Below are 16,209 nucleotides of genomic sequence, written 5' to 3'. Positions count from 1 at the left end.
TTTTTCCCAGCACATTTTGCAGTATATTTTTTTAAAATTGCTCTAACAGCCTTAATTTTTGTCATAGAGAGGTCAGATTGGTCTCATTCTCTTGGAAAATGCCTGAATTTTTAAAAAAAATTATCAAAAATATGAAAAAAAAAATTTTTATAGCATTTTTTTGCAAGGACGTACCAGTACGTCCATGGGGGTAAAGGGATGGCTTTTGTGAAAAGTACCAGTACGTCCTTTGGGGGTAAAAGGGTTAAAAGAAATCCTTCCTGTTTAACTAAAATTATTGCCTATATTTTCATCTAAGAAAAGGGCAATACATTTACTGTACATACCTGGAAAGACAGATTTCTCAAGATGATTCTCCCTTTCTTCAAATTCCGGGCTTCACTGTTCACATCATATTTCTTTCTGTTCTTCGACCTTTTCTTATGCTGTACTTCCTCTACTTCCCCATCAAAATGCTCTTCCTTTAGTGCATTTAAGTTCTTGGTTTTTTTAATTTTATTTTTCTCCTTCGCAGTACGTGAAAACTTTATTCTTAAGGCTGAACCTCTAAACTGTTTTCTGTTCAAGGTGGTTTTTGCTCTTTCTGCATCTTGGGCATTGCAAAATTGCACATATGCCATGCCCTTGAATTCCCAACCTGAAATTAAAGCCAAATAAACAACATTCATATATTGAAAAATTAACAATAAAAAATTTTAAGGTAATTTGTATTTTTCCTAACTACAATATAAAAATAAGTATACAGTACATGGGTAAGAGTGGCAAATGGAAGAGTAGTAGAAAGGGCATTAATGGATTATTTGTTGATAACAAAAAGAATGTTTGGAAGATTGAAAGACGTGCACGTGTTTAGGGGTATGGCTAACGGTATGTCTGGTCATTTTTTGGTGGAAGGAAAACTAGTTGTAGCAAAAGAATGGGGGAATAGAGTAGGTGGATGTAAAAGGGAGGTAGTGAGGGTTGAAGAGCTAATAAAACCGGGGGTAAAAAGTAAATATCAGGAAAGGTTGAAAATGATATATGACGAAGTGAAAGTAAGAGAAACTGGCAATTTAGAGGAGGAGTGGAAGTTAGTAAAAGAAAATTTTGTTGGGATTGCAAGTGATGTGTGTGGAAAAAAGGTTGTTGGAGGCAGCATGAGGAAGGGCAGTGAATGGTGGAATGAAGGAGTGAAGGTAAAAGTGGAAGAGAAAAAGAGGGCTTTTGAAGAATGGCTGCAGAGTAATAGTATAGAGAAGTATGAAAAATATAAAGAGAAAAATGTGGAAGTAAAGCGCAAGGTACGTGAGGCAAAGAGGGCAGCTGACCTGAGGTGGGGTCAGGGATTAGGTCATTCATATGAAGAGAATAAGTAGTAGTTTTGGAAAGAAGTGAAGAGAGTAAGGAAGGCTGGCTCAAGAATGGAAGAGACAGTAAAAGATGGAAATGGAAGGTTGTTAAAAGGAGAGGAGGCAAGGAAAAGATGGGCGGAATATTTTGAAAGTTTACTGAATGTTGAGGATAATAGGGAGGCAGATATAATTGCTGTTGCAGGTGTTGAGGTGCCAGTGATGGGAGATGAGAATGAGAGAGAGATTACAATAGATGAAGTGAGGAGAGCACTAGATGAAACGAGAGTAGGAAAAGCATCTGGTATGGATGGTGTGAGAGCTGAGATGTTGAAGGAGGAGGGTGTGACTGTCCTTGAATGGTTGGTGAGATTGTTTTGTGTTGTCAATGGTACCAGTAGATTGGGTTTGTGCATGTATTGTACCACTATATAAGGGTAAGGGAGATGTGCATGAGTGTTGTAATTCAAGAGGTATTAGTTTGTTAAGCGTAGTTGGAAAAGTGTATGGTAGAGTATTGATTAATAGGATCAAGGATAAAACAGAGAATGCAATCTTGGAAATACAGGGTGGTTTTAGAAGAGGTAGGGGTTGTATGAATCAGATTTTTACAGTTAGGCAGATATGCGAGAAATATTTAGCAAAAGGTAAGGAGGTGTATGTTGCGTTTATGGATCTGGAGAAAGCATATGATAAAGTTGATAGGGAAGCAATGTGGAATGTGATGAGGTTATATGGAGTTGGTGGAAGGTTGTTGCAAGCAGTGAAAAGTTTCTACAAAGGTAGTAAAGCATGTGTTAGGATAGGAAATGAAGTGAGTGATTGGTTTCCGGTGAGAGTGGGGCTGAGACAGGGATGTGTGATGTTGCCGTGGTTGTTTAACTTGTATGTTGATGGAGTGGTGAGAGAGGTGAATGCTCGAGTGCTTGGACGAGGATTAAAACTGGTAGACGAGAATGACCATGAATGGGAGGTAAATCAGTTGTTGTTTGCGGATGATACTGCACTGGTTGCAGACACAGAAGAGAAGCTTGGACGATTAGTGAGAGAATTTGGAAGAGTGTGTGAGAGAAGGAAGTTGAGAGTTAATGTGGGTAAGAGTAAGGTTATGAGATGTACGAGAAGGGAAGGTGGTGCAAGGTTGAATGTCATGTTGAATGGAGAGTTACTTGAGGAGGTGGATCAGTTTAAGTACTTGGGGTCTGTTGTTGCAGCAAATGGTGGAGTGGAAGCAGATGTACGTCAGAGAGTGAATGAAGGTTGCAAAGTGTTGGGGGCAGTTAAGGGAGTAGTAAAAAATAGAGGGTTGGGCATGAATGTAGAGAGAGTTCTATATGAGAAAGTGATTGTACCAACTGTGATGTATGGATCGGAGTTGTGGGGAATGAAAGTGATGGAGAGACAGAAATTGAATGTGTTTGATTGAAGTGTCTAAGGAGTATGGCTGGTGTATCTCGAGTAGATAGGGCTAGGAACGAAGTGGTGAGAGTGAGAACGGGTGTAAGAAATTAGTTAGCAGCTAGAGTGGATACGAATGTGTTGAGGTGGTTTGGCCATGTTGAGAGAATGGAAAATGGATGTCTGCTAAAGAAGGTGATGAATGCAAGAGTTGATGGGAGAAGTACTAGAGGAAGGCCAAGGTTTGGGTGGATGGATGGAGTGAAGGAAGCTCTGGGTGATAGGAGGATAGATGTGAGCGTGGCAAGAGAGCCTGCTAGAAATAGGAATGAAGGGCGAGCGATTGTGACGCAGTTCCGGTAGGCCCTGCTGCTGCCTCCGATGCCTTAGATGACCGCGGAGGTAGCAGCAGTAGGGGATTCAGCATTATGAAGCTTCATCTGTGGTGGATAATGTGGGAGGGTGGGCTGTGACACCCTAGCAGTACCAGCTGAACTCGGTTGAGTCCCTTGTTAGGCTGGGAGGAACGTAGAGAGTAGAGGTCCCCTTTTTGTTTTTGTTTCTTTGTTGATGTCGGCTACCCCCCAAAATTGGGGGAAGTGCCATGGTATATGTATGTATGTATGTACAATATACAGACCTGCAAACTTTAATAGGCGCACGACTCCAAGAAAGCTGTAAACTGCCGTTAAACGGGTAAAAAGGTAAATGATGGTTAACTGTCAGGTGGCAGATAGGCCCCACCAACCGAACAGGTAAAGCATACCTCACTTTGACTTTGAACACAAAAAATCTTTTAAGTAATTTGTATTTTTCATAACTATGCAAACTTGAGTCCTTTAAATAGAAAGATGATTTTGGCGCTAGTTGGAATGGCTGCTGAATTCGTTAACAAGGCAGTTGACAACATGCGGTGTGTGTGGACGAGAAGCCCAGCCCATCACTTGTCAGAAAGGCCTCACTTTGACCTTCAGCTCAGGACTGAGAGGTGATTGGGGAGGGAGGTATAGCTAGGCTTTACCTGTTAGGTCTTCCTGATCCAGTAAAGGAGCGTAGGAGATGACTCCACCCACTTCCTATCTGTCTCTTATGGGGATTATTATTATTATTACTTGCTAAGCCACAACAACAATTCCAAAAGCAGGACGCTACAAGCCCAGGGCCTCCAACAGGGAAAACAGCTCGGTGAGGAAAGGAAGCAAAGAAAAATAAAATATTTTAAGAAGAGCATCGAGATTAAAACAAATATCTCCTATAAAAACTTTAACAAAATAAGAGGAAGAGAAATAAGATAGAACAGTATGCCCGAGTGTACCCTCAAGTAAGAGAACTCAAATCCAAGACAGCGGAAGACCATGGTACAGAGGCTATGGCACTATCCCAAGATAGGAGAACAATGGTTTGATTTTGGAGTTTCCTTCTCCTAGAAGAGCTGCTTACCATAGCTAAAGAGTCTCATCTACCCTTACAAAGAGAAAAGTGGCCCTTGAACAATTACAGCGCAGTAAGAAGAATTGTTTGGTAATGTGCATTGTCAGGTGTATGAGGACAGAAGAGGATGTGTAAGGAATAGGCCAAACTATTCGGTGTATGTGTTAGCCAAAGGGAAAATGAACCGTAACCAGAGAGAAGGATCCAATGTACTACTGTCTGGCCAATCAAAAGACCCCATAACTCTGTAGCGGTAGTATCTCAACGGGTGGCTGGTGCCCTGGCCTGTCCAAGATGAATTTCTACATGGTCAACTAAAGAAACCCTTCCCCCAAAGGAGGAAATCAGTCCTCAATATTATACATAGTGTATGATGATCAATGGGTTTGTATATATTCCACCATCCTCCTGCTCATTGGAGAGGACGGGGGAGAAACTTCTATGAGATTAAAGAATAGAGCTCAGAAGTGCAACCTACCACCATCTATTTGGATCTAGCATGTAACGTTCGACCACTTCGTTTCCAAGAGAGGGGAGAAAATAAATGAAGAGGAGCCAGTCATTTATTCCAGATTTACATCTACATGCTACCATAGACAAGATGCTTCCTCTCCAGTGTGGGAGCTGGGCTGGTTGCACAACTAATTAAGCAGCCATCACAGGGCCAAGCACAAAGGTGTCAACGGACTTGTGGGTATACTCCCATAGGTAAAAGGCCGTAAAGGTGGTTTGGCGCTTCAAAACCCCAGCCTTCAACACCTGGACAAATGAAAGGTTTCTCTTGAAGGCTAAGGTGGGGCCTATACACCTGAATTCATGAATTCTGGTCATAGCTGGTGCCTTGCCTCTCTCAGCAGTCGAGGCGTATGCTGTAAGGATCATACCACAAAGATAGAAAAGAGATCATTCCTTGATACCTCTTTCTTGGCCCTACCAGTACTAACAAAGAATAGGGGACACTCAGGTCTGAGGTTTTGGATCCTTTTCAGATAACACCCCAGAGTACTCATGGAGCAAATGCATCTCTCTCGATCAACAGTTAACGCTTCACGTAGAAATGTGATACAATTATCACTTTAAATACCATTTTTATTTTACCGTATAAAGGTATGTAGTCATTAAAAACATTTCTCATGCTTTACTTAATATCAATTTTAATGGCATATTGAAGTTTAGGAGTATTTCACTCTAGTTGCCAATGCACAATAACTGTATCTTTAGCTCTGTGGTGCTTGATTACAAAGCTTGGGAAGCTATTGACTTTTACTTTCAATTCTTTAGGTAGTCTTTGTGTAATTTTGTTTATCTCTGCATAAACCAAAAAAGGTATGATGTAATAATACATCAGTCACATTCTACTTAACATCATTTGTAACAACTGCAGTAATACAATAGTACGAGTTTAATTAGTTTAGAAACTACGATCGTATGTTGAAATATAGTACTCATATGTTGAAGCAATATTCTCCATAAGAAATAATGTAGAATTCAATAATGCGTTCCAGGCTCCCAAAACTTTGAAATATACCCTAAATATCTAGAACAAATATGTAAAAAATTAATAAAACATGATAAATCATAAACATAAAAATGGTGCTTTAATATGACACCTTAACTTGGAGACTAATGACTGGTGATTGGAGACTATTTAACAATAAACCTCAGTATGAGGTTTGCTCTACCAGTCAGGTAGGTGGGGGCTTACTCCCACCTGACAGTCAATCATTGTTTACCTTGGTAAAGTTTAGCAGTCATTTCCAGCTTTTCTGAAGTCATACCCCCACAATACAGTAGGTCGATAGTTTGTTTTACGAGTAAGAAAAAAAAATATATCAAAATGTCTAATAAATAATCATCAGGTATAATATCAATCACTTATCTAACATTAATAATTGCTTCACAAACTTCATCTTACTTTTATCTCGCACAAGATGACATCTCCGTACTGGACCGACTGCTGCAAAAAAATCTTCAATTTCTCGTTTGGTGGCATCTTTAGGTAAATGTGTTGCTACGAGTGAAGTTGGTAAATTTTTCTTCGACTGTCTTGGGACAGTAATGTCGTTTGTAGCTTCTTCTATATCCATGGTGATTGATAATAAAATACGGTTTTCCTAAAATGCTACTCCCAGACACGTTGGCAATTAACGATGATTTTGTTGTTCTTGTCTCAGGGCAAAATACATCTCTGAAAAGAAAAGAATAAAATTAATGTCACTGAAGTTTTATTCAACCTTGAATGAGCAAACTAAGTATATCATTTTCACAAGGAGGTGTTACACTAATAAGAAAAGGAAAAACTTGACCATAATCAGTAACCCTCATGAGCCTCACAAAACTAAAGTACCATGAGACCCAATTATTAGAGGCTAAGAGTATGTTTTTGCAATAAGGAAACCTAAAAATTATTCAAAATTTTATGAAGAGAAATGACATACTTATAACAGAGTTTGTATTTTTCCTAACATACAAACCCGAATTCTTTACTATAGGAAATATTCTACGCGAGCAGGAAAATACGGCAGAAAAACCTTAACAAGGTGGTTAACAACCGGGCAGGTGATTACCCACCTGTTAGTGGTGGGGGGACCGCCAGTTGGTAGCTGCTGTTTACCTTCAATCGGATTCTAGCTAGGACTATCCTAGCGGGCGGTGATGGAGGGAAGATTTGTGTAAAGAATTCGGGTTTGTATGTTAGGAAAAATACAAACTCTGTTATAAGTTTGTCATTTGTTCCTACACTTGATACAAACCCTCATTCTTTACTATAGGAGACTTAGTCTTGAGGCCAGGGTGGCCAAGGAGTTCCCTATTCCTAGGGAAGATAGTCCTCAGACTAGACTCTTTTGAAGCAACAATCTTCCATTAATCTTCTTTCTTTGTAGACCCCCATAATCTCAGCACGACTGAAGGTTTGTAGCTTCGAGGAAACAAATGTTTCAGGAACATTCGACTCGGACCTCTTCAAACTTAGGATCCCCCCGACCTTGCAAAGGAGAAACCTCGTGACCACGAGTATAACTTATACCCTGTGAGAGGAATCAGATGAGTATCATACTTTATTTCCATTGGCGAGTCCAGCTGAAACTGGCTACAGACTAGGATCCCCAGATGGGAGGGAGAAGGAGACGAAGAAGATAGATGGATGTCCTTAAAACCTAGTGTAACCCAGTATCCTCAGCCAATGGTTACTGTCCCCTGAAAGGGCATAAGGTAGCTACAGCACCCATTGACCTGTCACAATATTCCCTATAGAAAGGGTGTCTAGAGACCTGTGTGTCACGTCGTTCAAATAGTGAGTGGTGAATGTAGACTGGCGTTTCCAGACCCCAGCACTTAAGACTTGGGAGACTGAGAAATTTCTCTTAAATGCCAGTGAGGCAGCCACTCCCCTAACTTGATGGGCTCTGAGTCTCTGTGAAAAGACCTCGCAATAAATTTCTTGAGCCAGAAAGGGATGGTGTTGCGAGAGATTCTCTTCTTTACCTTGTTGGTACTAAGGAAGAGATGACGGAGACGTGGTCTGAAAGGTCTGGTGCGCTTCCGATATTTCTTTAGCGCCCTGACTGGGCATAGTAACGACTGGTCTGTATCCTGTGTTACCTTATTGAGGCTGGAAAACGGAAATTCTCGAAATCTCTCATCGGTAGATGAAGGATTATGAGTCTAGCCACCAAGCCCGGTACAAAGTTGCGAGACACCCCCCCCCCCCCATCCCTTAGAATGGGTGACGACGTAAGACAGACCATGTAGCTCACTGACCCTTTTAGCCGAGGACAGAGGTACGAGGAAGACGGTCTTAAGGTTCAGAAAGTAGCCTGAGGCCCTTAAGGGATCATAGGGTAGACCATCAGAGAACGTAAGACACGTCTCACGGTGATGGTCTAATCTCAACTGGGGGGAAAGATCACTCAAAACCCCGAATCAACCAAGGTGATGTCTTCTGAGGTGGAGAGGTCAACCCCTTCTTAGTCTACAGCTGAGGCTCAAGGCTGAGCGATAGCCCTTAATCGCCGAGACTGAGAGGAGCTTTTCTTCACTGAGGTACAAAAGGAAATCTGGGAACTACCAATTCCTTCCTTTTGAGAACCCAATTGCTCCACATGGTCGCTGTTGTAGCGGTTAAGAAGTCCATTGTTTTGGACCCAGCAGTTAGGACTTCCTGTAGGGACTGCCTGGATTCTTGGTTTGACAAGTCCTCGTGGCTCGCGAGGTAGCCGACTGTACCAGACCACGTGTCAAGCCAGAAGGGACATTGAAGTCGCTTCCATTGCAGAGGCTTCTGTGACTGAGAATAGCCTGGAAGAGTAGAGTGTCTCTTCGAGGATTAGCCCGGTGTGAGCCTCGCCGTGAGGAGATCCGAGATCAGAGAAGGGTTGATGTCTCTGATCTCGGCGAACAGACCAGGTTTAAAGGTCGCTCAAAAATGGCAGAGAAAAGGGATAATGACACTGCACTAGCAGTTAGGACAATGCCCTAAAGACTGACCATATATTATATGGTCAACGACCAAGCCTCCTCTCCATTCCAGCTAGGACCAGGGAGGATCAAGCAGTGGCTGCTGATGACTCAGCAGATAAACCTATAGGCTCCCCCAACCTTAGCTCACAAAGATAGTAAGGTTGCAAAACTAATGGCTCTAACGAGTCTGAGTGGGACTCGAACCCCACTGTCAAACACCGGTCCGAGACGTTACCAATCAGGCCACAGCCAGAAGATCAATTCTGGTCTTAGGGTTTCGGGTGGATGACATAGCCTGTCTAAGGCTAAAGTGTCAAGAGGTCGAGGAGACAGATGCAAATCGCCAAGGCATGAGATATTACACATAGTTCTTAGAGTTCTTAAATAGGAGGATTCTAAGTCCCTTGATGACAGCTCTCCCGAGGAATCCTCAGGCTGCGCTAATTCCTTGCGTGTTATTACAGGTAAAGTGGAGACGCGAGTAACAGACAAATCTATGTCTTACCCCTCGCATCTTTCTTATCGAAAGGGGAAGAACGGTAGAAGTCGGAGTGTCTGGAGGTAATGGCAAAGATCGTTGACGAGAGTCGGAAGACTCTCTGTCATAAGAGCAAAACTCTTGATGACGATGGTCGCGCGCATAGCGCTAATTGCGTGCATGAGCGGACACACTGTGTTAATTGTTACGAGAGCCCAACGACTCAGCGTAACTGAAACTCGAAGGTTCCAAGTCGAGTGAACTCGAAAGTCCAGCGCGACAGAGGCCCGAAGGACTCCTAAGGTCATGAGAATCCATAGGATCAACATGAGAGATCAAAGGCTCCCGATCACGCCCGCCGAAAGGGTGATTATCACGAGACCCTGAGGGGTCAACGTGAGGAGAACCAGTAGGTTCAAAAAGATGTCTCCTTACAGCACGAGTGGGAGAACATCAGGGATGAAGATAACTCCTCCGCAGGGTAGATTTGTTCTCCCGAAGGAGAACGTCGCTTAAGACAAGGATTTTGCTCCGCCCCTGGAGGAGAACCAAAAGCGTAAGGGGGAGGAGCGTGGATCAGCAAACTCTTACAAGTTTTCTCTCGTGAATGGGAGGAAGGTTCTCCCGAAGGAGATTGCCTAAAACAAGCTTTCTCCCTGCTATATGGGGAAAAGCGTAGGCGTAATAACCTCTCGCTTGCAAACGAGGGATAAGTCCTCCCGAAGTAGGACATTGCCTAAGGCAAGATCTCTCCCCACTCTATGGGAAAAAATGTAGGCGTAATAATTTCTCTCTCGCGAACGAGGGAGAAGTCCTCCCGAAAGAGGACATCGCCTAAGACAAGCTTTCTCCCAGTTCTAAGGGAAAAAAGCATAGGCGTAATATCTCTTTATCGCGAACGAAAGAGAAAATCTCCCGAAGGAGGACATTGCCTAAGACAAGTTTTCTCCCAGTTCTATGGGAAAAACGTAGGCGTAACAATCGCCCTCTCGTGAACGAGAGAGAAGTCCTCACGAAGGAGGACATCGCCTAAGACAAGCTTTCTCTCAGTTCTATGGGAAAAAAGCATAGGTGTAATAAACTCTCTCTCTCTCGAACGAGAGATAAGTTCTCTCGAAGGAGGACATCGCCTAAGACAAGTTTTCTCCCAGTTCTATGGGAAAAACGTATGCTTAACAATCTCCCTCTCGTGAACGAGAGAGAAGTCCTCCCAAAGGAGGACATTGCCTGAGCCAAGCTTTCTCCCAGCTCTTATGGGAAAAAAGTGTAGGCGTAATAATCTCTCTCGCGAACGAGGGAGAAGTTCCCCTTGAAGGAGGAACAAGCCTTAGACTTGCTTTTTCCCCAGCTCAAAGGGAGAAAGCACAATCTTCGGGGACGAGATAGCAGAGGTAAAACTCGTCGAACTGTTCGCAACTCTTCATGAAGGAGGGAAGGTTGCTGGATGGCTGAAGTGGGGAAGCTCTCCCTCGGAAGGGGGGTGGTTCTCTCACGCAGCCCAATTCCGAGGAAGGTTATCACTCCCTCGTAAGGGGAGGTTCTCTAACCCCTAGAGGCGAACCTCCTGGCAGCAATCTATATTTCCCAACAACAAGTTGATCAAGTTGCAGGTTGACAACAAGTGCTACCTCGTAACATGGGGAGCTCATGAGCTGCCACATGAAGCACAGGATAACGAACAGAGCAGCCGAAGCCATCGGCATTGTGTTCTACGACACTGCTATCAGGGTGTTTTCTTTTAGCCTCTCTAACACGTTTCCCCTTTTCCTTCTGCTCTCAACCGAAGAGAAGAAGGGCCGAACCCCTGTATCTTCTTCCGAGGTTTCCGAGAGAATCGTAATCCTTAACTCATTAGGGAGCAAAGGAACTGGGGAGGTTGTCCTGTCTGAAACACGAAAGGAAGGGATTGACCCTGCGAGTGTATGACAGGAGATTTGCATGTGTAGCGCTAATTGTGTGCGAACATCTTGCGTGACGGGAGTCTGAAGACTCTGCCATAAGAGTAAATCTCTTGATGATCATGGGCGCAGTGTTGGTTGAGCGTACGCGAACAATCCGCGTGACAAGAGTCCGAAGACTCTCTGTCATAAGAGTAAAACTCTTGGTGACTTGTTTCACGAAAACCAGAAGGTTCAGCGTGATCGTGTGTGCCGCTATTGTGTTGCGAGAACCCTTAGGGCCAGAGCAACGAGAACCGGAAGTTTCCCTTGTCACGAGACACCCAAGTGTCAGCGTGACTAAATCCACGAGAGCCCGAGGTTTCAGCAACTTGAGTTGCGAGAAAACGAAGAGATAGCGCACCGGGAAACCGAAGTTTCCTTGTCACAAGACCCCAAAGGATCAGAGATCAAGAAGTCGAAGGCGAGAGCGATTTCTCTGATAAGGAGTGAAAGCGAGGAGAAGCGCTCTTTCTGACTTTACTAGAGCGAACGGAGACCCTCAAACTATTAAGCGAAGAAGAGGGTTCGAGGTCAGGACGTGCTTTGCCCCTGGCCGCGCTCCTGGCTTCTAAGATGATCCCTCGCAAGAGAAAGACGACAGCGAGGCAGAAAGATGACGAGAGGGATCTCTCTACTTAGGTTTGTGCCAAGAGCACTTATAGTCTTGAGGAGAGACAGAAGGCGAGGAAGAGCAAGAACGATGATGTCTCTTCCTATATCGCCTGTCTCTTCGGCGAGAACATCTAGGTGAAGGCGCGATAGCTCTCCTTTTCCTCTTCTCTCTCCCTCCTGACCTCCGAAGAGGGCGATGACGAGGAGGAAGCGCTCTTCTTGTTTGTGACGAGAGCGCTTATAGTCTTGCGGCGAGACATCTCGTGAAGAGATAAAAGGCGAGGAAGAGAGAGAACGATGATGTCTATTCCTATGTCGCCTGTGTCTCCGGCAACAACGTCTGGGCGAAGGAGAGCGAGCTCTCCTTTTCCTCTTCTCTCTCTCCCGGGCGAGGAGGAGGAGGAGGAGGAGGAGGAGGAGGAGGAGGAGGAGGAGGAGGTACTGCGATGCTTGCGCTCGCGACATTGTAATTTGTAGATGCGCAACGAAGTGCGAAGTAGGCGCCGCAGGAGCTGAAGTTACTACTGTATATCCACTAAAACTTCCATGGGCGCCGACTGAGATGATGGGAGGTAAGCGAGGTCCGGAACTCCCGAGGGTTCCAAAACAGAAGGGACCTGAGGCCCTACCTTGCCCGTGAGGAACTGGTTTCAAATTTCCTCTGAAGGAGAACCAGGAAGTGCAAGGGCAGGCCATACCGCTCGTACATGATCTGGAATGGAAGCAGTAACAGAGTCATTCCCGGTGGCGGAAAGTATTGCCCCACTGGGGGAGACAACGTGATCCGCCTGATCAAGAGGAATGGAGATTAAATCAATGGTGCCACTCTTCCTCGACTTCCCCCGGGAGGAAGGCAGGCAGGGAAGAGCAAGAGTCTGAAAGGAGAGATCGAGAGGCCGAAGAAGAGGTCCATGACTCCTTACCTCCGACGGCGATCCTTGAGGTAATGAGTCCTTCTAGGACTTCCTATACTACCTCTCTCGAACTTCTCCCACTGAGAGGGCGACCACTTCTACATACTTGGTAGGAGGAGCCTTCAGAACACCTATGACCTCTGTACCCAGGGCATAGGGAAAGAAGGATCCACCTACAGCGGCGACATAAAGGTGCCCGGAACACTTCCTCATAATAGAGGACATCACATCTAACAAAGAAAAAGAAAAAACGATTAATAAAAAAATAAAAAAAGAAAGGCTAATCCGCCAGTCAAATAAAAGCAGGAGCTGCGGTGTTACCACTGCGACGGCTAGAATTCGATTGGAGGTAAACAGCAGCTACTGACTGGCGGTCCCCCCACCACTAACAGATGGGTAATTACCTGCCCGGTCGTTAACGACCTTGTGAAGGTTTTTCTGCCGTATTTTCCAGCTCGCGCTACAATATCTCCTATAGTAAAGAATGTGGGTTTGTATCAAGTGTAGGAACAAACACCTTATATTATATTAGCTTTGTAAATAGTTAGGTGGAAGGCAAGCAAACAACTGACGATCCAATGACATTGTTATAAAAACCCAGAACTTTTGAAAGATTTCAGTATTCACTAGTTCACAATATCCCAGGTAGCAATACAAGACACTATATTTTGAAGAGTGATGAAATGACTTGCAATAACTTCACTAACAGAGACTTAGTTGGTTACCAAGTGCTCCACGAGTAAAAAAACAATTAAAATTTCTATGTGAAACATAGTTAATAAAGTATTACCTTCGACGACTAATAATATAAAAAAATGCATCAATGAAAATCAATTATAAAATACAAATGGCAAAACTCAGTAAAAATTGACTTTCATTTTCAAGACTACACTAATGACTATAGCAACTAACACTTGCCTGACCTTTACATGACCTATGCAGTGATAATTATTGAGATGATTGGGAACTGGTGTATTCGAAGTAAATACTGAACCTTCAAACTCTTAACCCTTTTACCCCCAAAGGACGTACTGGTACATTTCACAAAACCCATCCCTTTACCCCCATGGACGTACCGGTACGTCCTTGCAAAAAAATGCTATAAAATTTTTTTTTTCATATTTTTTGAAAAAATTCAGGCATTTTCCAAGAGAATGAGACCAACCTGACCTCTCTATGACAAAAATTAAGGCTGTTAGAGCAATTTAAAAAAAATATACTACAAAATGTGCTGGGAAAAAAATAACCCCCTGGGGATTAAGGGTTGGAAATTTCCAAAGAACCTGGGGGTAAAAGGGTTAAGTATCTTCTTTACAGGTGGTCACCTTATAGACGCGCAGACCTTGAGGGTGACCACATGGCTTTTTAGTTTCTTGTGTGGCTATTTTGCTTGATTAATCCAGTCAAACCTCTCCTTTACAGTCCTAAAAAGTATGCCTTTAATTTAAAAGGAGGCTACCTAACCTAACACATAACATCCATGGCTGTCTTTGTATAGACGCTGGTCTGACTAAGGTTATGTGGGCTATCTTAGGCAAGGATATATCCCTTTGATTTAATTACAACTCTTTGGCAAAGACACATTATCTTGAGTTCCGTACAACTCTCTTGCTTGAGGGTACACTCGGGCACACTATTCTATCTTGTTTCTATTCCTCTTGTTATTTTCAAGTTTTTATAGTTTATATATGAAATATTTATTTTGATGTTGTTATTGTTCTTAAACTTCTTGTAGTTTTTCCTTATTTCCTTTCCTCACTGAGCTATTTTGCCTCTTGGAGCCCTTGGGCTTATAGCATCCTGCTTTTCCAACTAGGGTAGTAGCTTAGCAAATAATAATAATAATACCACAACGGCGAACTATGTCGGCATAAGTATAGCAATAAAGGATTGACACTTCATTTCTTTGTTCTTTGCCATTAGCAGCATCATAATCAGTTTTAAACTTTTTTTTTTTATGCTGGAAAATGGAAATTATGGAAAATATGCGTCGCTTAAAAATCTATTTATGTCTGGCACAAATGGAGGGATGCAAGTAGTTGGTTGGGCCAGGCATAAACTTTCTTATTAATTGAAAGCAAGTTAAGATAACTCCTAGATTAGGTTAGGTAGTGTTCTTGTGTTTGTTTCCCATTTAAATTGTGGCTTTTCAGTCATAACTATTGGAATACTGTAAACATCTAAAATTTGAAACAAAGCATGGGTTTCTCCCAATTATTTGCATCAGTACAGTTCAAAGTACCTAAAAATACACCCAGAACACTAATAATTTTCTTTGTTAGGATTATTGGGGTTGTATGTATGATAGCGGCCACCTGTATATACCGGTATTATTATTGCTAGCTTAGAATACAGCAGTGTAAGGGGGGTCACAGGGGGCAGTAACTCCCCCCCCCCCAACCCCCCGCGTTAAGTATGTAGGTAAGGAGACGGCTTGTAGGTTAGGTTAGGTTAAGGGGGAAAGTTTTGGTCCATTTTTAATCAACATATGAGGAACTGGCCGCTGATATACAAAGGCTCCGATTATTGTACTATGGTAAATATTTACCCACATTTTAATTTCTAACAGGGTCTGTCCCAACTAAATACAAAAGCTTCATAAAAACAAAAAAACAAAAAATACACCAGGAAACCCACTTATCAGCATTGTTATCAGGATCATAGAATGTATATACCCGTTTGAAGGCATGCCATAAGTTGACGAGGAAGGTGGGTTGGCAAAGGCTGTCACCTCGAAACCACCACAGTGCTTTGGACTATATTCTATAAGTTAGTATACGGAGAAAGCATGATCAACACACATAAACAAACAACCTTTGGTTACACTTGACCAAGGAAATAAACAACAATAAATTACGTAAACACAGGCCTCAGCTTACCCAGTAAGATAACATAGGGTATATCTACGCATGAAGAAATTCGTAGAATTACAGTGGACTTATTAATCTAATTATTACTGCATACTTATTTTACTTACCATAGATAAACGTCCATTCAGCATGTGTATAATTGGATGTTAAACTACTTCGTTAATTATAAAAATACGTATCCTGGAAGATCAAAGTTTAGCACGTTGCTTTAGATTGTTTACACTTGACATCAAATAAGACTCTTCTTCTTCTTGTCAAGATTCAAGCTTTTTTAAAGTTCTATTAGACCCTTTCCTTTAACATAAACAAATTTACTACTTGATAGAAAAACAATCAGAAAGTTATGTATTCATAAACTGATGTTTTTTTTTATAAGACAAAAACTTATCCAAGACAAGCAATTAGCATTCGTTTAGGGAAGAGGCATAATTGTTGCAACGGCGCCTCTAGAGATCTTGTGTTGTATTTTAGTTTTGATTTCCTTCATCTTATTTAGTCTTTTCTCCAAAACTCGTATAAAATATCTCAGGTCTTTTTTACATTTTCCTCTGAATTAAAATGATCCTACCACTTTCTTTCAATATTATTTTTTTTGGTTATTGTAGCTGAACTAATTAATTTCTTTCTTCATATTTCTAGCAAAATAGAAATATAGGTTATATCTTCTTTCATATTTTCACAAAAGTTACAGTTTACACTTCCGCATTTGTGTCTATTTATGATGTTTGATTTTAACTCGTTTGCTCTTGCTCGGAGATACTGATGCAAATGTAATGT

At 42.5% G+C, this 16,209-nt stretch overlaps 1 protein-coding gene across 1 annotated transcript in view; it reads right to left on the bottom strand.

Moving 5' to 3' along the window:
• Window positions 1-15,672, bottom strand: part of LOC137624575 (RNA-binding protein 28) — a 59,986-nt gene extending 44,314 nt beyond the window's left edge. Inside the window, exons 1-3 of the mRNA XM_068355510.1 lie at window positions 15,540-15,672; window positions 6,073-6,345; window positions 327-637 (exon numbers count right to left, since the gene is read on the bottom strand). Of these exons, the coding sequence (XP_068211611.1) occupies window positions 327-637; window positions 6,073-6,244 (483 nt within the window). The 5' untranslated portion in view covers window positions 6,245-6,345; window positions 15,540-15,672. The remainder of the gene's footprint in view (window positions 1-326; window positions 638-6,072; window positions 6,346-15,539) is intronic.
• Window positions 15,673-16,209: the final 537 nt, after the last annotated feature.

This window comes from Palaemon carinicauda, chromosome 31 (genome assembly GCF_036898095.1).
Source record: "Palaemon carinicauda isolate YSFRI2023 chromosome 31, ASM3689809v2, whole genome shotgun sequence".
NCBI lineage: Eukaryota > Metazoa > Arthropoda > Malacostraca > Decapoda > Palaemonidae > Palaemon > Palaemon carinicauda.
The sequence above is the reverse complement of the archived record's forward strand: the minus strand, read 5'-3'. Positions and strand labels throughout refer to the sequence as shown.